The sequence below is a fragment of the Trichogramma pretiosum genome, unplaced genomic scaffold (assembly GCF_000599845.2).
Source record: "Trichogramma pretiosum strain Unisexual culture from Peru unplaced genomic scaffold, Tpre_2.0 scaffold58, whole genome shotgun sequence".
Lineage (NCBI taxonomy): Eukaryota > Metazoa > Arthropoda > Insecta > Hymenoptera > Trichogrammatidae > Trichogramma > Trichogramma pretiosum.
In genome coordinates, this window is record NW_019641630.1 from 250,266 (window position 1) to 273,829 (window position 23,564).

Genomic DNA, 23,564 nt, shown 5'->3' on the forward strand with positions numbered 1-23,564 from the left:
AGATTATGCATTCATCCGTGGACGATTTATGTATGCTTGCCGTGGCTAGAGAGGAGGAGGAAGAAAAAATTAGATCCTGCGCAAGAGAGTACACGAGAAACGGTATCGAGAGAACGCGAATACTATACGCGTGGCCAAGTTACGATTCGGGAAATTCGTTCAAGTCCCCCCTTGCATACTACGAGGCATTATAATACGATTTCAAGGAGAATCCGACGGTTGAATTATGACGGACGAGCTATCTATGGAAAGTCGCGCATTTCTGGGCCCGGCGCACACACGATCGTTAGGTTGAATTACTCGCGCTGACTTGCAGAAGAGAGCGAAAGAAACAATGACGCGCGAATCCATCAGCGGCAGAGAGGACGACTTTCTTCGCTATATATATATAGGTACAAGTGCACCTCGTACGAATCGACTTCCCACGCGTATACTATATATTATTATACACGGCCGAGGCTTCCGGCTCTCGACTCGTATACATATACAGCACGTACAGTCAGTCACGGGCGCAATTCGAATCGGCATGAAGATGCCTCTCGTTATTACCCGGCATAAACGAGCGAATCTTCGTGCACGCAGTCCACGCACTGCAGCAGCTCTGCAGCGCGCAGCTTTCAAAGACGCGTCTCGCTCGATCCGTATCTAAATGGAGCGTGTGCAGATCTTCGCGTCGGGGATCGCGTGTGGTACACTGGTGTACGTGTAGGTGTATACCGCGCACGTCTCTGACGTTTCGAGCGGCTTATAAACGTATGTACACGAGTATATCAGCGCCGCGTGTATTCGTTAATTATGAAAAAAAAGAGAGAAAGAAAGAAAGAAAGAAAGAAACGGGTAATTTGTTCGTTCGCACGACCGTGTACAGATATATCTGTAATCTGCGATCTCGCTTATATACTCTCGAGCCGATACTGTATACGACGTGTATACATGCATATACGAAGAAGAGCTGGAGCTATAAGGCTCGCGTAGGAGTGTACGGAATCGCGCGCGATGTGCCACTCCATCCGCGGAATATACCGATCTTTGAGACGGATCGGCAACTATATAATCAATCGATAATCGGACGTAAGTGTGCAGCTAACGCCTCCGAAGTTTCAAGGTGTATACGTACAGTCGTGGGCCCGATTCTGCAGATGTATACGACGTTTCGCGAGCTCGGTAAACAAACAATTACACATGAGCAAACTGCTGCAATACAAGCGGCGAATCGAACTTGGAATCCGATCGCGCTCGAGCGTGTACAACACACGATAGGAAGCTCACGCAGGCAGGTATATAGGAGGAGGAGGAGGAGAAGCGACAGCAGCAAAAGGGGAATCGCGAAACAACGAATAGTTTTCGAGCCAGCTGTAGTTATATAGTGGTAAAGGTGTATATATACGTTTTATACGTGTGCTGCAGTACTCGGCAGCAGCGGAGCATGTATGTATATATATAAAGGCACCCACCATCATCATCGGTATATACAACAGTACAACACACGGGCGGTTGTAAAAGTGCTTTAACCGCCGCGGGGACGACTCTCGCGCGTATACAGCAGTCTCGCGTGCGACGCGCAGCCGTGCAGCAGTGTTGTGTACATACTTGCCGCTCTAAAACTCGGTTTCGCACCTACATATACATATATAACTAATCGAACGCACCTGTCGCGCGATTATATTGTATTATTACGAGCCCGCGCCGCCTGCCGTCTATATGTAATATATAATGTGCCGCCGACTCCTTGTGCTCGCTCAGTGATAAATATACACGAGTATCTCTTTTTTTTTTTTGGTCAAGTGAAGTTTCGCAGCGTCGCAGGAACCGGAGGACATTTCATTTCTCGTTATTTCCAAGTGAAAAAAAAAGAAATACCATGAAGAGCGACATAGCCCAGGTGAGAGACACCGTATTATAATAATAGTTTCGCTTTGGCGTTTCGATAATAATACGAAAAGATACATAATATATAGACAAGATTGACACCGCGCGCGAGATCGTCGCGCTGACGATTATTTTCGATTGCTTTCACATGCCGACGACGACGACGACGCACTCGTGTATCGTCATTGTTTACCTATGTAATTACCATATAACTGATAAGAGCTGGAGCAGCGCGACTCGTCGGTAGATTGTCTTTCGTGGGATTATTCGACTCGCGCGAAACTATATTTACTTCAAGTCGATTCTCGATTCGTACGGCCCGCGTGCGGGATACCTATATGTATATATGTATGTAATATTTCATCGACCTCGCGGCGCGCTTACGAGTGTGACTGGGCGAAATAAAATTTCGTTTGACAAATCATTCGTTGGGTTGTTTGCTCGCTTCCTCGCGAGCGTAATTTTTAAAGCACCGAAAGCGTAGGTGGAATTCTTGGGATAGAAGCGCGTAGAATTTTCGCGCCGCGCGCACAACTGATTAAATAATGGAGAAAAGAATCGCGTGAATTTTGTTTATTGAAACTCGAAAAAATGTTCATGAGTAATCGTTGGAACGGTCTGGACAATGCTCGAAAATAACTGCGAAAGAGAGTACACAAAAAACAATTACATCGATGAAAAATTGTTTATCAATCGAGCGTGTATCTAATTGGGTTTTTTAAGCGCGACACGAAATGAGTTTACCGAGTTTTATTTTCAGTTGTTAAAAAAAAGCGCAACAACAAAGAATAATAAAAATGGGAAGCGCTCGTAGATAACGTGAAAAGCTAAATTTTCGATAAAGCATCGCTGCAGGTTCTCGAGAGCGAAACAAAGTGACGTTGATAACGCTTTTATGGATGCAATTAAAAAAGGCATGTACATCGGATACGTAGCTTCCCCCCGAGATTGCGAAAATTCTGCGGAAAATATATAGGTACTACAAACACATGCGCACACACACACGGTTACTCTATTTGCGTGCCGCACAAACGAAGGTTACAATGTGCGTGTATATTTGTCTGCGGCTTTATTGTATATATACTCGCAGCGCAGCGCAGCATAGACCTAGATTCGCACAAATATTAACTGCGCGAGTGCGCACTGATAAAGGAAAAAAAGAGGATAGAGAGAGAGAAAAAAAATAGCTCAAGAACTTTTTAACGGATCGCGCTCGCGCGTATTTATAATGTATGCGCATACATCATATTTTAATACATCGCGCGCGGCGGCGCGTTCGTGAGAAAATTCGTGCGCGCTCCGCTGTACTGTGAAAACTATGGCAGCCAACTATATAGCTAGCTAGTTCTCTCGAAAATTACAATTTACGAATGCGAATTTTTTTCAATGCGTATTTTACTCATACACACCCACGCGCTTAAAATATAACTAGACTAAGAGGCGGTTTTGCGGTTTTTCTAAAGCGATACGTCCTGCATCGAAGTTGCGCAAGATTCGCTTTTATAACGTGTAAAATGTGTCATTCATTAAAACAATTGTACGCGAAGGAGAGGAGGTGTACACGCGATGCCGAGGCTTGAACAAATAAAAACAATGTCGCGGTCGTAAAATTCATTCGCACTCCAATTTTCGAGCATTTTAGTAAGAATAAATAGAACGCAATGGACGCCATGTAGTGGGTAAAAAACAATTTAAATTTATGGCAGAATTAATGTTAAATCAGACATTAAGATTAAAGTAAACAGTATTAAATTTTATTTAAGATACTTTTACATGAAATCTTTGTTAAACATTAATGTATCAGTATTGACTTATTTTTTTTTGTAAAATGCTTAAAACATGCCTGAAAATACAATCACATTCATTCTTTTAATAAAATGTTAACTAAAAGATATAATTCTATGCTTATATGTGAAAACATCCTTTAAAAATTAATGTTTCAATACTTTCGAGACAATTGCTCAAAAACTGTGAAAAAAACTCAATTTTAATTAAGGCCCATCTTGACCGCTAGACGGCGAGTACCTTTGTGTCTGTAAATCTGCAAGTGGCAAGGTCAAAATAATTGTATAAGTCAGAGCTCAATTTTAGAAACTTGCTTCCCTTTTGAGCGTAAATACTTGATACTTCTAAGGCAGATTATTGATATGGTTTTTTCAAAAAATATTTATTTTTTCCATAATCTTAAAATAATATTAACAATGTACATAAATTCAAAAACTAGCCACAGCAAGGCTAAAGCAAATATATGTACATTAACAATTACGGCTAGTGGTAACATGGGCGCCTACACTATCTACAAAAATTTTGTACATTGCTTCAAGTCGTGCTGAGCACGCAAACACCATCATAATAAAAACATGTATAAAAACTGAAAAAAACTGAAACTTGGTTCTGCTTTTAATTAGTGTGTTCGGGCATTAATTTGAATGCTAAAACATGAAATTGAATTGATCTACCTATCAGAAAAAAATATCCGTCACCGGTACAGTTACAAATGGCTCTTTATTTATACAAAAATGTTTGGGGCATACAATGTACTTTTGCCATATATAACAATAAAATACCCGCTTATAAGCGTCTGCACGCCGAACGTGACGACTCTCGATCTCGAGGAAAAATGAACATTTAGTATATATGCAAACGCGCGCGCGATAAAAGGCTTTTAGCGCGCTTATTGTACACGGCTTGACTCTGTGAACAAAATATTTGTTGTCTTCTTTTTTTTTTTCATTCTCTTCTTACGAACGCACACTCGCGACTCGTTTTCACATTACGCGCGTACGTATATCGGCCCGTGGCAAGTACATACGATTTCCCAAATCGAGCCGTTATTTATCCGCGTTAAACGAAGTCTCTCGTGTACGTATACACTGCCGATTCTCGAATACGCACATACACACACGAACACGCTGTATAGCGGCGGTGCATTCGTGGGACTCGTCGGCATTTCCGGCGCAGGGAGAACACACACACATATACACGCACATATAATAATGCCCTCGCGCAGTTAGAGTAAGCCGAAGAAAGTTCGCTGCTGCTGCGTGCAGCATGTATACGTAGGCATGATTTTGACGTCGCGCGGCGCGATTAATTAGGTATCTTGGGAATGCAGCCTCGCTGAGCCGCGCACAAGTGGAGCTATATACGCTTTACGCGTATATAAGCTGGCGCCGCGTTTTTCGAAAGGGAGAGTGTTTAAAATCGAATTAGAGAAACTCGAGAGAGCGAGTTTTTTGTTCTCGTCGCTGCGTTGCTGCATTGTGGTTGTTTTTGTTTTTTTTTGCTGTTGTTGCGCGACGTAACATCGAAAACGAAATTGCGTTACTTAAAAATTTTAGCCTGTCTGTGCTGCAATTATTGCAGTAAGTCTCGATAATATACAGATCATGTACGCATCCATCCCGTATAATCAGAGCTCGCCTGATTTCGCTCGTGCGCATACGTCGGTATATTACATTTTCCGGTTAATTATCGGTAACTCGAGGAAATCGATTGCGAATCGTTCTACAGCTGTCCGAAGTATAATTCGAGCGAACGTATATGCACGTGACATGTGACTGATCGTTTTTTTTTTTCATTCGAAAGCCCAAATCGCAAAATGAATCTTGATCAAGTGCGACATGAAGTTGATGCTGCTGAACGCGGGCACACTCGAGCACTTTTCGAGTTTGAGCGACAGCAATTAGGGAAATCATTCGGCCGTATCGGCGTCGATAAATCGTCGGCCGCGTCTCATCGACGCGTATAAAATGTAATAAGCAAACTGATATTTCTCAGGCAGCCGTGGGTTAATTTCTTTTCCCATCTGGCAGCGGTGAAAAGTCGAATGCGAGCGCAATTTGCACGCGGCCACCGACGTGTGCGTAATGGGGTCTGTGCGTTTTCAAAAGTCATAAAAAATGCCCCCAACAGCAGCAGCAGCAGTCGCGGGACTCTCGCGTTAAGTTAATTTATCGCGAGATCGTACCCAGTTGCGCATTTATAAGAGTCTCGAGTGCACGAATTTTTTTTCGCGACTCGCATGTGTGTGTGTACATAGACGCGCACGTATGGCGGGATGATTTTCGCGCGCGACGTGTTCTCGCGGACGATCGCGAGTTTCTCCCCATGCAGATGCTCGCGAGAAAGCAGTTAATACGTCGTGAAAATGCGTGCGTGAAAATTAACATCGATCCAAGCCACGATTTCGTATATATGTATAGCCACAGAATATATTTTACGTTTTGCATTTAAATATTTTTGTAGCTCTCGTGTATTATATATATATACGTGCTGGTGTGCGCGTTTGGAAGCTACACACATAACTATACTACACGAGCGTACATATAAATGCAGGAGTTTTCAACGAGATGCACTCGCGAGAGCCATAACTTGGCTTCTTCTTCTTCTTTTCCCTCCTATTGTATATTGTTCCTGCGTATTTTTTTTTTGCCTTCAAGTTCGCCGCGCACGCGTATATATGGTATTTATTATATGGTATTTATTATACGGAATCTTGGCGCGCTGCCGTTTCTGATGAGAGAATAGGTATGTACGCCCGGCGATCCTCGAGCGCTACGTATGAGTACCTACACAAGCGCACGAAGCAGCGAGTTTATAATGCTAATTCTGGTGTAATAATAGTCTCGTGGTTAGATCACGTAGTATCCCTAGACACCAGAAGTTACCTTTTGATCGAATTTATTCAGATGTTTTTTAAATATTTTTAATGCTTTTAAATTAATCTGCTAAGACTTTGTAATTTCTTTGTAGTTAATGTTAAAATTCTAAAAGTTGTACTATGCCAGCAGCTCATTGATTACAAAAATGTGTATTGTAACAAAATTTATCGTAGTCAAAGGTGTTGAGTTTGATCGCGAGCTTTTCGATGTCATCGACAGATGGAGCATCGTAAACTTGCAAGTGGCAAAAAAATTTTCGATTAGTATATAAAGCAAATTTTATGACCTTCATTCGGGATTATTATTATTTTATTGAAAGCATAGTTTCGCGCGAAGCCACCTGAATCGGTTCTGTCGCACTTATAAATGTGCGCTTCTTTTGTCGCGAGATCTCGGCGGCGGCGCCGTACTTCCGTATCGTATCAGCTCTCTGCGCTCGCGACGACGCCTTCGCTTATCTCTCCGCACGCAGAGGGAGAGAGAGAGACTTTGTTTCATGCGGCACCTATCTTTTGGCGCTTATGACGTATAATGCAGCTCTGGCGACGATAAAACGACTGATTTTTTTTCAAATTTTTTTATTTCATTCGATCGCACGCATCGATCGCGCAGCTTTTTTTTTTATTATTTTCTCGTTTAAAAATGTTCGAGAAGATTTATCATCGGTGCACGTGCGAAAGTTCGTCGAACGTTACGTATATTTACCATGAGTGCAGGCAGGAAAAGAGCCGAGTCGATAATCGAAAAAACGACTCGTATCGATTAGCGCGCGACGCACTTAAAAATACGCTCGAATGTGTTCTTCGTTTTCGTTTGGGCTCTCCGTCCGTTCCTCGCCCGAGGAAACGACCTCGTATACATAAAGCTGCTCTCAAGAGAGAGAGAGAGAGAGAGAGAGAGAGAGGGACACTCGAGAGTTGCAAAAGTCTTTAGAGCTTATTATTATACAGCGAGCCACGGCTAAATGAGAAATATTTCTGCAGCCTATTGCGCGACGCGACGCACGAGCCTCTATTGCGACAATGGCTACCGCCGAAAGAGTACATGGCTAAATGAATAAACGCAATACGCATTCATTTATTAGTATGAATTTATTTTAAAAAATATATATGGGGGTACAGCACACCTCGTGTGGCTCGTGATTTAAATGCACCACTCGATGCAATCTAAATATTAAAGTCTTTACAATACTTAAATTTTTTTTAGTTTTTATGTACGTTTTTATGGTGTAATACATTTGCGTGCTCAGCACGACTTGAAGCAATGTACACAATTTTTGTAGATAGTGTATAGGCGCCCAAGTTACCACTAGCCGTAATTGTTATTGTGTATATTTGTTTCAGCCTTGCTGTGGCTAATTTTTGAATTTATTAACATTTATCGATATTATTTTATAATTATGGAAAAAATAAATATGTTTCGAAAAAGCTATAAACCAATACTTATCTTGTTCTTTATAATAATATAACTGAAAAACTCAACTTTTTCATGTTCGGAATCGATTATGACATCTAGCGGTTAAATCAGAAGTTACAATACTCCCATTCTTTTGACTACTTTCGGAAGTCCACAATATCATCATTTTTATTTACGTGGTAATTTTTGCTCAATGCGCGCGTACATTTCAATGTTCAATCGTTATCATTACGGTTACAAGTGTCACTTTTCATTAGTTACTTCTCAAATTATAATATTAATCGTCACTAGTCTTGGTCAGGTGATCGATCGTAGCCGATCTTTATAACATGCTTTACATTTCGAGTTGTCATATATTTACAAGTTAAAAAAAACAACCAATGAAAGTAAAAAATTAAATTAAAAAATAGAGATTCACAGCAGAGATTCTCGAAGACCCACTCATGGTACTGTATATATTGCGACGATTTCTCATGGTCCCTTTCTCGGGCCGCGCAGACATCGTCGTGCCTCTCCGGGGATATTATAACGCTATATCTGCATCTCGCGGGCACAGTTATGAAAATAGGATCAATTTGAAAATTGTCCGCGTGTGCGCGAGCCTGCAGAATGTGTACGTGCGCGCGCGCGTGGCTTTTATAAACATTATTATGCTCCGGTTATCCCATAGTACCGCGCGCTGACTAGTATACGCTAGATAAAATCCACCTGGTTCAACAAATCCCGATTCAGAGAGACATTAACGTCGCGGCAATATCACTTCCTTGAAGTGGTAAAAAAAAAAAAAGGAAAGAAAGAAAGAAAGAAATAGCCCCGCGCGTTGTACCGCGGTACAGGAGACACGTCTCCGTGGAGTACACCTTGTTTCGCTCGCACGCGCGCGCGCACTTACGTATTTTATAGAGAGGCGGAGGGGAAAAAACAGCGACAAACATGTCAAATATGTCATGGACCGGTAAACAGGTATTTCCTATACGAAACAAATGTGCTGCGTGCCGTGCAGCTCGCGAATCTCGTATAGATATATAAACTTGCTGTAGTTGCCTCTCTAAGTGTGTGTGTGTGTGTGTGTGTGTGTGTGTGTTTGTGTGTGTATAATCAATGACATTTGTCTTTCTCGCTTGTCGTTGGAAATTTGTACGTTGTTTGCCAGCCGAGAGCTCAACGCAGCGTGCCAGTTTTCTTTTTCTCCTCCTTTTTTCCTTTCTTTCGCGTTGTAAGCTTGCTTTAAATAGTAAAGAAGTAAAGATTTATATTTAAAAGTGATGAATATTCGTGTTACAAAAAATTATTCTTAACTATTATTACATATAAGCTTTTAAACTTATTCGTAAATATTTATTACCGGTGTATGTAAACAAAAAAATCTCTTGCTAAATAATACCGTTTTATTTAAGCTCAAACACTTGATTCTTACAGCATAAGTAAAATATGTTTAATTTGAGCATATACCTATGTCTGACCCGTTTCTAAATCGTTCGCAAACGAATCAGGTAATCGTATTTATTAGAAAAATACCCCAAGGAAAATATATTTTGATTTCTAATAATTGCCGCTACGAGGCGTCGTTGTACCAAGGCCACATTCGCGCAAGAGAAAAATATTTTTGTCGTTTATAAGTACAACATCATTTTATATATAGTGGATATCAAGCATTATTGGAATTTGTCAAACAAAAATATCTACATTAGAAAACGAAATGGATTTCGATGCTCATCGTTATCTAAATGGCATTTACAATTTCTGATTATTATTAAATTAACAACTGTTGAAATATCATTTATAAACAGACAATAATTTCGGTATTAGTGTCATCTGCCATAAATCCCAGTTTAACGTCATCATTCGCCAGTATGTAAATTACGAAGATTGTAATTATATATAAACGAGGAAAATATTTTTCTCTTGCGCGAACGTATTTTCGGTACAATTGAGCCTCCTGGTGGTAATTATTATGAATCAAAATATATTTTCCATCGGATTTTTGACTCGTAAACACGGTCATCTCATTCGTTTACAAGCGATTTTAAACCCGCGGAAAGACTTATGACCTTATATTTTAGCAATAAAATATTAAATTTAGAGACATATAATTATATTGCATATTGTACAAATATTGTGTAATAAATTTTGTACATGAAACATATAAATTATATTCCATTAAAAAATATCCTTCGGTGTTTGCTTTTCGTATTCAATTTTGACCTTCATTGTATGATAGTGAACTACGTATTGCTGGTTGCTCGTTTTATTTCCGCCTCCTCCGATGGAACTACTGTACTTCCTCCCACGATCGCAACTGCAATTATTTCGATCGATAACAGTAATAACAATTGATAAGGGTAATAGCTTGACTTGTGAAAAAGAGGATTTTTGTTCCTTTCCAGCTCGACGATTGCTCTTATTTTGGTCTCGATCTCCTTCTCATCGTCCGCGAGTTTCGGCTTTTTTGATCAAAGAAAATAGTTACAGAAAACCAGATGCGAGTAGCCAGTAGTGGAATAGCTGACTAACTTTCGCTCGGCGCCGTCTTTCTTTTCCTCCTCTCATTTTTCTCTCCTTCGCTTCATAGCTCGCGCCATGTATATAACCCGCGCTACATTTGTATGCAGCTCAACGTGTGCCATGGAGAACTTTCGATCCTGGGGGACGACAAATTATTATCGTTCACTCGTCGACGGCGACGGCGTAATAAACTCGCCGAGAGCTGCGATTGATTTCCGAGACTCTATCCTTTTTTTATGGCTCATTTTCTTACGGACATCCGTTTGTATGTAAAAGGCTTCGCCCGATATCAGCGGAGCTGCTAGTTCGTTCGCGCGTGGCACAGGGAGGGCTTTTTTGAAATCGATCCCGAGAAAGGGTGCGCGTATACTTTTGTAAATATCCTGTGCGAACTTCTATACTCGTCGCGCTAATGAAATGGAAATTCGAAACTGAAAGCTATGTAGCTATAAACGCGCACGTGTCATTCGTCGTCGAGACACGTCGTATTTTTCCAATTCAAATTAAATGAACTTGTGTCCAGATACAACATTATTATTGGTTGTGCTAATGGCCGTTTCGAAATATCATTTGTGCATACTCGTGTATAATGCGATTGTCTGCCAACGTCTCTCTCTCTTTCTCGTCGCTATACACGACCACGGCGAGACAATGTTGTAAAATTATATACACACGCCGAACGCCTTATTATACAAACACACACACAGGTATTAATTTTATGATAGCGACGGAGAGGAGCTGCTCTCGAAATGTACTTTTTAAACGTCTCGCGTCGTAAAATAATTGAGATGCAATTGAAGTTGCAACTGTGAAACGAAAGTAAATTGCTCTCTCTCTCTCTCTCTCGTCGAGCTTTGTCGCGCGGCAAGGCAAAAACCCACGTCTCGTCCTCGAGTCGCGCAGCAGCAGCAGCAACTTCGTAATACGGTGCCCAGGTAGGAGGTTCATTATACGCAGTTGGGACTTTCGAAGTATAAAAAAAAAAAAAAAGAAGAAAAAAGAAAATGAAGTCGGAGTCTGGCACCTGACGCTCGCGTTATTTTCCAAAACATTTATAGCCAGGCCAGGCGCGTATTGTACATGCACGAGGCGATTAACGCGCGTGATTTACGAGATGAAAAATTCCAGAATCTTTTCGCTCGCTGCTGCTGCTGCTGCTGCGGCTTCCGAGTTTTTTTTCTTGCAAAAGTACCCGTCTAGCGCAGTGTGCGTAGAATTGTGCAACGTCGAGGATCAAAGGAAGTTGGATCAGCTGCCACCTTCGCAGCTCGGCAAATATATGTATAACATTTCGCTTGCGGTCCGAGGTAAATTTTTTGAAGAGATAGAGTAGAGAGAGAGAGAGAATGGAGCCTAGACGCACGTATTATAGTTTACTCAGCTCGTCGCCAAAGCTCTTTATTTTATTTTTTTTTTATTTGCTCACTCAAGGAGTGCGGTGCTGATGTAACGCGCATTATTGTCGAGGCCAAAGAGCACTATATAAAAGAGTCCTATTTTGCAATTTCAGTCTGCACGTTTTTTTTCTGGCATTAAGCTCTAAAAAAGAGATTGAAATTTTTCGATTAATTATTCGGTGAAAATTATGAAAAAAATCGAGCGCTGGAGAGCATCGACTTTATTTTGCCGAACTTCTGTGTCTGCGCTCGATCCGAAACGTATAAATACCGATCGTTCCTCGGTCGTGTAAACAAGCTCGCCGAGTGCTACCTGTATATAGAAGTGTATATAATACACTCGGAGATCATCGCGCCTGTTCCGCAACGTTAAATTCCTCACTGCCGTGAGCTTCTCTCGTTTTTTTTTTTCGAGCCATACCTACACTCCGTCATCTCTAGCTCTCTAGCCGCGCGGCGCGTAGACTCGAGTATACGGTCACGCGACGAACGACACGAGCAGCTAAACATTACGCGAGTCTGCGGTTTCTTAAAAATGTCGTATTATAACTCATCGCGGCAATTATTTTTTTTTTTTTTCATGGTATATACAGGTGCGAGATTGGCGGTGGCGGTGAAATATTCGAGACGCGCGCGGATGAGCTTCGGTATTGTGTATACAGCTCCGCGTTGCGCCTAAAGCCAATCGTGTAACATGTGTTTATACGCTCGCGATCCTATATATAACACCTTGTATTCGTTGGATTATCGGCTCGAGGCGCGTCCGACGCTTGAAGAATTCATTAGATTCAAGGATACGCGCCGCGAGATGCGCATTTGTTTCTCTTTGTACATGTGAGAGTAAACACGATCGATTCGCACGTGCTCGATACCGACAGCTGTAAGCTATATCACGAACATTGAATCGCGCGGAGCTCATCGAGCGCGAGAATCAATTAATAAATTACTCATAGACGCCGTTTTTAATAAAGTATATAGGCGCGCGCACACCTGAGTCACCGAACTTATAATGTCAATTTAACTCAAAGTGCTCAGCTTAATAAACGCTCATTTTTACGACTAATTTTCCCCAAGTCGGCCACGCACGCTCTCTCTTTTATCGAAGGCGCGCATGACAGCAGTGCAGTGCGCCCGATCTTCACCAGCTGGCTATCGGAGCGTATTAAAACGTGTATAATTTCACATATGTACGTATACGTGGAGGATCTATCGACGACTTTATCTACGACGGCCCGCGAAAGCTCGAGTGGCTCGCGGCCTCATATATACGTACAGAATCACGTCGGGCGCATCGTCATTTTCACGTGGAAAATTTACGTCGTTATACATTGACTTTTAGAAATCGCGGGCACATATTTATAGCGATGAGCTGGCTTATTTGGAAACGATTCAAAATCATCCAGACATACGTATATTACAAGACATCGATGTCCTCGTGTACACCTGAAGATCGGTATTATAAACAATGTACACAAAGACGCGTATCATCTCGCTCTCGTAATAATCGTTGTTTACGTTTTCGTATCGATACGATCGGTCTGTGCGATCGTCGCGCGTCCGACGACTTAAATACTCAATTATAGGATTATAACTGCTACTAACTACACCTGTACCCGCCACCGACGTATTATACACGCCTTCGTACTCCGTAATGATACAATCCATTTGGAGCTGCGATAACACGAGGGGGGCCCATTACTCAAGGCAATTATAATACTACTACTACGTGTCGAGCGTATATTATAGCAGGCAGCTATCTCAGCGCGTGTGGGATATTATTATATTAGCAGTCGCGAGCGCGTATACAAGGCTTTCACTCTCGCCTCGCCGGTGCACCATATATATACTGTATCTAGTGCGGATATAATACGCGTGTGCAGGAGCAGCCGGGGGATCGCAAAAAAAAAACAACAACAACGAAAAAAAAGAGAGCCCCCGCGCGATATCGATAATCGCGCCGTTGCAGCAGCTCTCGAACAGCCGTTTATATTATTATTATTGTTATACTGCCTAGCGCTTTAAAAGTAAAACCAGAGTTTATGGTATATACATATGCAGCGATTCAACGGATCATTTTTGCCGGCTAACGTTGTGCGTGCAGTGAAACACGCGACTTATGTACACACGGAAACTTTCGTTTTTTACAAGCGCGATCCGATTTCTCGGAGGTTGATGACTCGTGTCGCGCGCGAATCGAAATCACTCCGATGCGTATTTATAATGCATTAACCTGCAGCTCGCGGGCACGGCGCTTGAAACCGAGATACCTTTTTTTTTTAAGTACGTTTACGTACGCGATGAGTAATTTTCGCCGCCTCGTATATATATCGATGCAAATATAAATTCACATACATCGCGGATTATATCGCGATCGTCTCTCTGCGTGAGTCATCCTGTGGCCAAGTACGAGCGCGCGAATCGTTAACGAGTCGATCCGCAAACGAGAGCTCAAACAAACGACTCGATCCGTATTCGTATTAATTCGTATATATCCGCGTGTATTATAATTGTTGCCATAAAAAAAAATCTCCTTCGCCCGCGGAAAGAGAAATATTTGAGCGATCGAAACGACCATCGAATCGAATTCAAGTTGATTCATTCAGTGGTACGCGTTTTTTTTTTTGTTCTGCCACTTCTATGTTATGGACAATTTCGTCTATTATGAGATATTATATATAGAGATAGAGACAAGACGCGACGACGTGTACGCACCGGTGTACCGGACGTAAGAATCATCGCGGCGATGACATAAACGATTTTTTGCGCGATCGATAATTAGTGTGTATATGGCCGATTCTCTGTGAAATCGAATGGCCAAAAAATTTTTTTTTCTGCAAATATGAAAAACTTGTTGTATTTGATGTCAGAAATGTCCCCAAATTTTATTAGAATTTTTGGGGCCTTCTATGACACTTTTTCAGAGGCCCAAAGTTGGCCATTTTAGGGTTTTTTTGAAATTCATGAAAAATCACAAATATTAAAATAATTCCTGGATTAAAGTAGAATGATTCAAAAGTAAAAGTGCCCAGCAACTTTTTTGTTGGAAATTGTCCAAATTTTCAGAAAAAAAATATGCCAAAGTGATTGGAGCCACCCAAAGAGAGCATAGTGGGAAAACATAAAAAAAAAACATAAAACAAGAAATCTACTCGAGTTCGAACCGGACTTTCATTTCCTAAACTATGTAAAAAGCTTCCCAAAGATGTCAACTAATGCCTGATAAAGTTTTGTAATGGGTCTTAAAGTTTAACGCAATGTAGACAACAATGTGTGGCGAAAAACATGCAAAAAAGGCCTGAAAATGGCTGTTTTTGGTGATTTTAGGCATTTTGGGCCTATTTTTGACCTTTTTTGCATGTTTTTCGCCACACATTGTTGTCTACATTGCGTTAAACTTTAAGACCCATTACAAAACTTTATCAGGCAGTAGTTGACATCTTTGGGAAGCTTTTTACATAGTTTAGGAAATGAAAGTCCGGTTCGAACTCGATTAGATTTCATCATTTATGTCCCTTTGGCAGTTTTTTTGCTTTACACTTACCTAGATTGTTCCAATCACTTTGGCATATTTTTTTTCTGAAAATTTGGACAATTTCCAACAAAAAAGTTGCTGGGCACTTTTACTTTTGAATCATTCTACTTTAATCCAGGAATTATTTTAATATTTGTGATTTTTCATGAATTTCAAAAAAACCCTAAAATGGCCAACTTTGGGCCTCTGAAAAAGTGTCATAGAAGGCCCCAAAAATTCTAATAAAATTTGGGGACATTTCTGACATCAAATACAACAAGTTTTTCATATTTGCAGAAAAAAAAATTTTTTGGCCATTCGATTTCACAGAGAATCGGCCATATATAAAAGATTACTCAGAGTCTCGCGTCGAAACAAAAACATCACATGCACATACACATATATCAGAGTGTTATGGTCAGAGACAATAAAAACTGCTCTCGATGCTTTTGTATATTATCATCGTTATATCCTCATACATATACGTACGAGGGAACGATACACGCAAAAAATGCGCGCGATGATCTAAATAAAAAAAAGGAACATCTCGCTCCTCGAGGTCCTTTCATAAAACGGAAAGTAAAGGCAAAAAATCGCCTCCTCGCAGAGCATACGTATGTATCCCTACTATATATATAAGCGTCCGGCAAACGCGTGTGTGTATGTATCTGTGTGTGCGTCCGCGATCGCCGCGGAGCAATTGTACCTCTATACGTATACATATATACACGACTGCGGACTCGAGCCGCTCGCGCGGTCTCCTTTTACCTCTCCACGCGATCGGCCGCAGACACACAGCTGCTGACCAGAGATCGTCGTCGTCGTACGCCACCGCAATTCAGTCGGAAACGATCGAGCCTGCAGTGCACTACGCTATATATCCTATATACAACGCGGTACTCGACGCAAATGCACTCGGCTGCATTATAATTTTGCGCCAAAAAGTACGAGAAAAAATTTACTTTCCGTGGCGAGCAAAAGTGAGCAGAGCGGCAGCGGCATACTATTTTTTATTCCGTGCCAGTCCAAGTGCCAGTGTGTATCCCGTATATATAAAGTGTGTTGATTCTCTGCCGTTGCAGATTCTTACTCTCTTTCTCTGGAAGTACTTTTATATATACACAGGCGATCCTTTTGTGCGCCGCGCTTCCTAACGGATTAATCGTGAGTATAGCGACGTTGACATATCTTTGATTAGTTCGTCAGCTGCGGAACTGCGAATATATTCCCGCGGGAGCTGCTGTTTATTATAAAAAGTCGGACGAGAACTCGAGTATCTGCGTATTTGGGTCATATTCAAATAACAACGCGATTACTGCTATGCGGGGGTGCATCGAAAATTAAAAAGCAATAATTCGAGTAACGGAGAAGACGGTATTGTAAAATTCTAAACTGGATCGATTGAAAAGTCTCCCACGAGATGCTTCAACGTCGAGCAATTTTATAATTATTCTCATTGTGTACATCGAGCCCGAGTACATTATACGGTCACGTTTCTGAAATATACGCTATCGTATCGAGCGCGCAATATGTAACTTTCCCTCGCACGAGTAAATACCCGTATTTCGCGGTGACACGAGTGTATATATCCAACTCGCAGAAAAATTTTGACGTTTACCTCCCTCCCTCCCTCCGAAGGCTTTCGATTCGCTTCAGGAAGTAAGATTGTGACAATTTTTCGCAGCTGCAAAACGGTGTATGTATTTATGATATAGACTAACGTCGTCGCGGCGTGCGTCGCAGCGATGAAAATTGAAACAACCTCGTTAAGTACTCGATAATTGAAACTAGTCTTGCCCCGAAGCTCTACGAAAGAGAGAGAGCTTTAACTGCTCAACTTGATATTTCTTGTTTTTGTTTTTTTTTTCCTTTAGTTCGCGTAATTATCAACCGCACGCGGAACGAGTCGATTTTTCGAAAATGTACTCCCAATAGATTGTATCGCTTCCATTGGGCTTTTCCCCAGTTTTACAGATATCGCAGCGCAGGTGCTGGATAACTTAAAGATATGCATATACAGCTGAGACGGTTATTAACGATCTTGACCGGTCGGCCCACTTATATATGTACAAGGCAGTAGCATCAATCTCCTCTCTGCCTCCCGCGATACGCGCGCATACAATGCATTATATATTCGACTGTATATAGCTATACACAATGTGCATAATGTGATTTGCGGTATTTCGCTGTTATATGTATAAACCGTTGCAATTGACTCGATCTCTCGCGGTGTACATCATAACTCGAAGTACACCGCGGGGGGATGAAAAAAAAACTGCCATAATCCGTGTGCATTTCATTTTTTGCCGTGTATACATCGATGTATATTACGTATATGTAAAATTAGCCGCGTCGATAACCGTATATACAGACGAGTGAAAGCGATTACGAATAAATAATATTAAATATTTTACGATTTGGATCACGCGCGTATCGATATACGCATAAAAACAATGTGTCTCTCTCTCTGCCCCGGCGCGTATTACGTAAAGTTCGAGTTTTCCCGCGCGACTGCGAGCTAATTATGATTTCGCATGTACTTTTTCGACTTTCTCTGCATCTTCGGCTCGATCTCACGCACACACGCACAAGTGCAGAGCGATAGTTTTTAAAAAAAACGTCGAGCCGCGCGCGTAAAAGTAGGTGATCCGCGAGAGACGACGGGCCTCGAACTCGTCGATCGGACTTCAGGCTGCGCGCGGACAATTCAATAATCGCACGAGACGGAGTCGTGGAAAACCTATCGTTCTGGTTCTTTTTTTTTCTTCTACTTCGAGTCGCTCCTAATGACATTACGAGCTGCTCGCAACTCGTGGCGCTTTGCGTGGAAATTAACCGCGAGCTGTATTGTATGCAGCTGTGAGTCTCGCGAGCACGTTCTCATTCGGCCGCTGAACGAGAGGAGAAGAAGAAGAGAGAAAAAAATCAAAAACGTTATAAACCTTTCACGATCGTTGCCGGCGATAGAGGCGCACGAGATATTGTCGGTCAATGAGACGCGGCTCTCTTGCGACGATCGTGTGTCCTCCATCGAATTTTACCGGCTGCTCGCGGCTACGGGCCGTGCATCGTCGCACCGATCCGCGTTCGCAATGACTAACGATTATTCGATTCCTTTTGCAGTGCCTCGATGGCTCTTGATATCGTGCGCCGTGTATATGTATACCGTGAATTGATTCGTGTATGTATGTATACCCGAGTACGTTGAACCATAATGGACCATTCGGATTTCACCATATTCAATTGCCGATCGGCTCGAATTCCCACTTATGAATTTGCATGTATGCTCGAATATTACTCAATGCTCCATCGAGTCGAAGACATATAATAATCAGAGTATCGTATACACTTTGAAAATTCTCTGGCTCGATATTTCAAGTAAAATACTGGTAGCATTTGCCAGACCGGATTTTAATGCGAGTTTCAACCAGTCTTGAATTTTCACTAGTTGTCAACGATTATTGGATCAAAATAATAGAATTATAACATATGTCTTGGTTCGTCCATTGACTTATAATATCATTATTTGACTCTTCTCTTTTGGTTTTTGAGAATTCGGCCACACGCCATCTAGGGGTAACTTATGTACTACTACGTACCTGAAAAAAGAGTTATGTATGAAGAACTCTCAACACGCTTGCGTCAGCTCTCAATACATTGAAATTTAATATTTGTCGCAGTATTAGAGTTACGTTTAATGAAAATATTCTAATTGATTTTCATAAAATTACAACAATATTCGAATCTGTATTTAAAAATTCACATATTGGTTAATTGAACTCGCAGTATATTTACTTTGATTTTAATATTAGTATTACTTCATTAATTTTAAAATTGGTAGTTTTATCATTTATCGCATGAAAATCATTGATTTTTACGAGGAAACTTTTTTAATTTTAAAGTATACTTATTTGTAAAAACTATGGTCATTGAAGTATAGCTACTTGAATATTTCGGTGCAAATGCCCATAAAAATTATTCGAAATTTACGTGTTATTTTTACTGTGTAATTCAAAATGATAACTTTTTTTCTTAGAGTTTCAATTTGATTTTACATTTTCTTCCGATTTTATCGAGTTTGCTTAAATGATCCTCTGACGAGCTTGTGTTCGTGAATCTTGCGTTTTTTGAAAAGCAACAAAAAATTAGTGAAGTGATATCATTAAAAATTCAGTTGCACGATCAAAGCATTAATATTACAACAAAAGACATTGATTTACGCGATAAAAATCTCATCAACTCCTCGGCAGAACAGACGATGCAACTTATCTAAAAACAAAAAAAACGCCCGAATGAAAAGCTCTCGTAATTGATTTTCAAATCGCGTATCAGCGCGCGGTATAATAATAATCACTGCGACGATCGGCGCGCATTATAGCCTCGCAAAAATGCCGTTGCCGTTCCGATTAGATAAGTTACGAAGAAACTGCGCTCGAGCAAAAAAGCCTTTTTTACTGCGCGCTATAAAGTTTTAGAAAAAAAAAAAAAATTATAATAGAATGGAAAGAATGACGTTTATATGTACACGTTTGAAATTCAATTATTACAACGCCGCTTTTCTCTTCTTCTGTCGCACAGATTCAGCACCGAGTGGATCAGTTGCGTAAGGCGACCGATCGGATAAAGCGAGAGATCGAGGAGGTGACGGAGCGCGAGCACGAGCTCAGGACCTGTGGCAGCATAAAGACGCTGTCGTTGGATCTGGTCGACTCCAAGGTAAAAGGAACAAATTTTAAAGCATATAGTCCGATGTAATCGGTCTAAATCTTATACTCGCGCGGATTTCTCAATAGTTTTCTTTGCCGCGCGCGCGCGCAAGTGGCATTTTACAATGATATATAATTTGAGCTTTACCAGAAATAAAAGCGTGTCATTAGCGAGCTATTTCAATAACTCGGGTATATAAGCGCCAAACAATAACCGTTTGACATACCTATGCCCGCCTGGCGATATTTTGCCCAAGTAGTATAATCACGGTGATTGAAAAAAAAAAAAAACAACAACAAAGACGTGAAATTATGTCCCAATGGCTTTCTCCCTCTCTCTCTCTCTGGGCTATATACATTTATAATCAAATTTTAACGTCGCTCGACGATTCCACGATTGTTACAGCGTCAAATTGTCCTTTTTAAAATTAACGAACCGAATACCCGTTGTTTTGCTATTAACTGCCGCTGCTGCGCCGCTCGAAGCTCTCGAGGCAGCAGCAGCAGCTATGTATATATACATTCTTTTCCCACGACTTTGTACGTAGCCTCGGCAACGCCGCGTACGTGTATAAATGTGCAAGTGATACACATGCATTGTTGTTACGGTGGCACACTACTAGTTTCGCTGCTTTTTTTTACACGACTCGCGCGCCGGCTTTTACCCGTTAATTGAGCTGTGATTTCGGAGATACCGGAGCGTCGAAGCTCGCGAGTAGACGCGACAATTTAAAAAAAAAAAAACGTTTTTCGGAATAACTCGTAAGAAAATATCAAATAGAAAAATATAAACTAAACGAAACTCGATCTATTACGTACGCAGGTGCGTCGAATTTCCGAAGTGACGCAGCTGGGCAATGGTCGTCTGAAACGCGCCACCTCGACGCCGCACATACTCGAGCATCATAATCGATCGTCGACGCAGCAGCAGCAACAAGCCACGAAAAAGATGACCAACGGAGTGATGATATCGTCGACGCGCAACGGCAGCAATGCAGGCAGCCTCGGCCAGCATCATCATCATCAGCCGCTGCGATTCGCCCAGTCGCCCAGCCAGAAGGGCCTGATGCATCGCTTCCTGGCGACCCGAGGCAAGATCTACACGTCGCCCGGTGGAGTCGCAACGGCGGACAGTCGCGAGGCCCTGCCCAGGCCCACCATCACCCTCAATCCCGAGAGCATCAAGGCGCTGAATCGCAGCTTGGAGATGAGGAACAACAACAACAACAACAATAATAATAATGATAACGGCAGCCCCAAGAAGTATGCCATGGACGACGAGCCGAAATTGCCGCCGACCAGGAAGAACTTCGTGCCGGTGGAGAAGAAGATACAGAAGGAGCTGAGCGAGATGAGGGAGCGAGAGAACGAGCTCAGGTACGATACATTAAATTAATTGCCGAATTCACGAATGAAATTAATACAAACGATTTGCGGCATACAGACTGATGCGCTCGCAGATGCTGGCCAAGTCCCAGCCGAATCTGGCGGACATCGGCACGGACACGGACTCGGACATCTACGACGGCTCGGCGAGCTCGCTGAGGAGCGGCGCGTCGAGCAGCAATCTCACCGAGGACGACGCGATGACGATCTCGATGCCCGCCGAGAAGGAGAACAAAATCGTTCGGCACAAAGTAAATGGCAACAAATATAAAGTCTTGTGCACAAATGTAATTGTCTTTTGCTTTTCATGCCTTATCGTATCATACAACTCTCTCTCTACATATTCCGTATTTAAGCGTAGTAGTTCTTTTTCTCACACACACACATACATCACTGCCTCGTTATAATAGCCAAGTCATTTGTAATATTTTTGGAGCTTAAATTGTAGCCCGCGTGAGATAGACGCATAGATATACCGCACGTGTGAACACGCATATTATTGCCGCACTAATTCATGTAATAACAACACGTACTCATGCATATACGTAGCTATATAGATGATGATAATAATTCACATTCTCGAGTGCGCGCACCGTACCTCGATCGCAACGCGATTACGATTGTGTGTAGCATCTCTCGTATATCTCGTTTGCGGATCGCGAGAAAAATAAGTGTAACGGTGAATTTTTATGCTCGGGCATGCGTGCGTATACACGCATAGAAAATTACCTGCACGATACGCGATATCGAGTTGCGCTGTTATACATTACACGTTGGTTGCAGGAGTGAGACACATCGTCATCCATGGCTTAGCTGTTTTGCATATTATATCTGCTATATGCTTGTTGCTCGATACATACGCTCACATGCGCGGCTAATTGCGCTTATATTGTACTCGTGCTGATGATCCTATACGTGCGAGAGACTTTTTTTGCTTCTACATTTGACTATTTTTTTTATTGCAGCCCCATCCACGGAGACGGAGCAACCTGATCGAGAAATGGGAGAGCCTGATCGCGGCGAAGAAGCAAGCCAGCGAGAACGGAAGCGACAACGCCAATACGGTTTGAGGAGGCTCGAATGCAGTTTGTTATATTGTGTGTGTTTACCTGTATATGTGTATGTATGAGTGTGCTTTATTCTCGCTGGAGTGAGAATAATAATTAAAAAATGCGTGTGTTGTAAAATGCAAAAAGTTTATGCGGCCGATTAGGCGAGAAGATGTAATTTGCCCTGTCGGCTGTGTGCAGTCTATATGTATAATTGTTATCGAAAATTCAAAAGAATCGAGAGATTTTTTTTCTGTATAAAACTAATCTTCAATTACCAGTATTTAAGTAAGGCAATACTTATGTGTTTTCAAGTACATTGAAATTCATTCAGCGATTGCAAATATTTTCCTATGTACACATTTAATGTTTTTTTTATTTACATAATATTATGAAAAATAATCGAGTGGATAAAGAATGTATTCAATTATGTTGTATATGATACAATTTAATTAATTAATAGCGTGATTAATTAACCTAGTACTTAATTTTGTTGTTCGAGAATAGTATGAAATTCTTGTAACGACAAACGAATAATATAGTTATTGATATTGATATATTTTATTTATCAAAATGAAAATGAAAATTTAAATATAAATATTCGAATGAATATTAGAATTAAAGATTGAGTTGTTATAAATAAATAATTGTTATGAGTGAAATATATATCTAAATAATGGATTTCCAACCGAACTCTTGCTTTTTTTACCTTCTACTACTTTTACTATATGAATTGTCGTAGAACAACTTTAAAAAATGCCGGAGCTTGGATTAAAATGATAATTTATTTACCTAATACGAAAAAAATACCCAATAAAATTGTTCAATTTCGTCTAAAGGGGATTATAATTTTATTACAGCTATTGGTTTCAAAGGGGGAGCAATGATTCTGAGTAAAAATTTAAATGCAAAAACTGGCCCACAATCATATCCTTACCTGCCGGTAAAAAAAATTTCTTCTTCGACCATAGAAAATGTTGGTGATTCTGCTGTATGAGCCGACACGATGATCTCAACATCGTTTGTAACGAATAGTAAACTTTTTCATTAAATATCTAGTA

At 41.2% G+C, this 23,564-nt stretch overlaps 1 protein-coding gene across 3 annotated transcripts; it reads left to right on the forward strand.

Annotated features, from left to right (window-relative positions):
* The first annotated feature begins 1,355 nt into the window (after nucleotides 1-1,355).
* On the forward strand, nucleotides 1,356-23,191 carry LOC106652872. 3 transcript variants are annotated; one of them, XM_014372028.2, is made up of 5 exons: nucleotides 1,357-1,882; nucleotides 19,941-20,078; nucleotides 20,892-21,445; nucleotides 21,513-21,741; nucleotides 22,420-23,191. In XM_014372028.2, the coding sequence occupies exons 1-5, from the start codon at nucleotides 1,862-1,864 to the stop codon at nucleotides 22,522-22,524; spliced, it is 1,047 nt and encodes a 348-aa protein (XP_014227514.1). In that variant the 5' UTR covers nucleotides 1,357-1,861; the 3' UTR covers nucleotides 22,525-23,191. The 3 variants fall into 3 exon arrangements, with proteins under 3 accessions (XP_023314972.1, XP_014227514.1, XP_014227515.1); XM_014372029.2 differs by having other exon boundaries at nucleotides 1,359-1,882; nucleotides 21,513-21,705; XM_023459204.1 differs by lacking the exon at nucleotides 19,941-20,078 and having other exon boundaries at nucleotides 1,356-1,882.
* The last annotated feature ends 373 nt before the right edge of the window (nucleotides 23,192-23,564 follow it).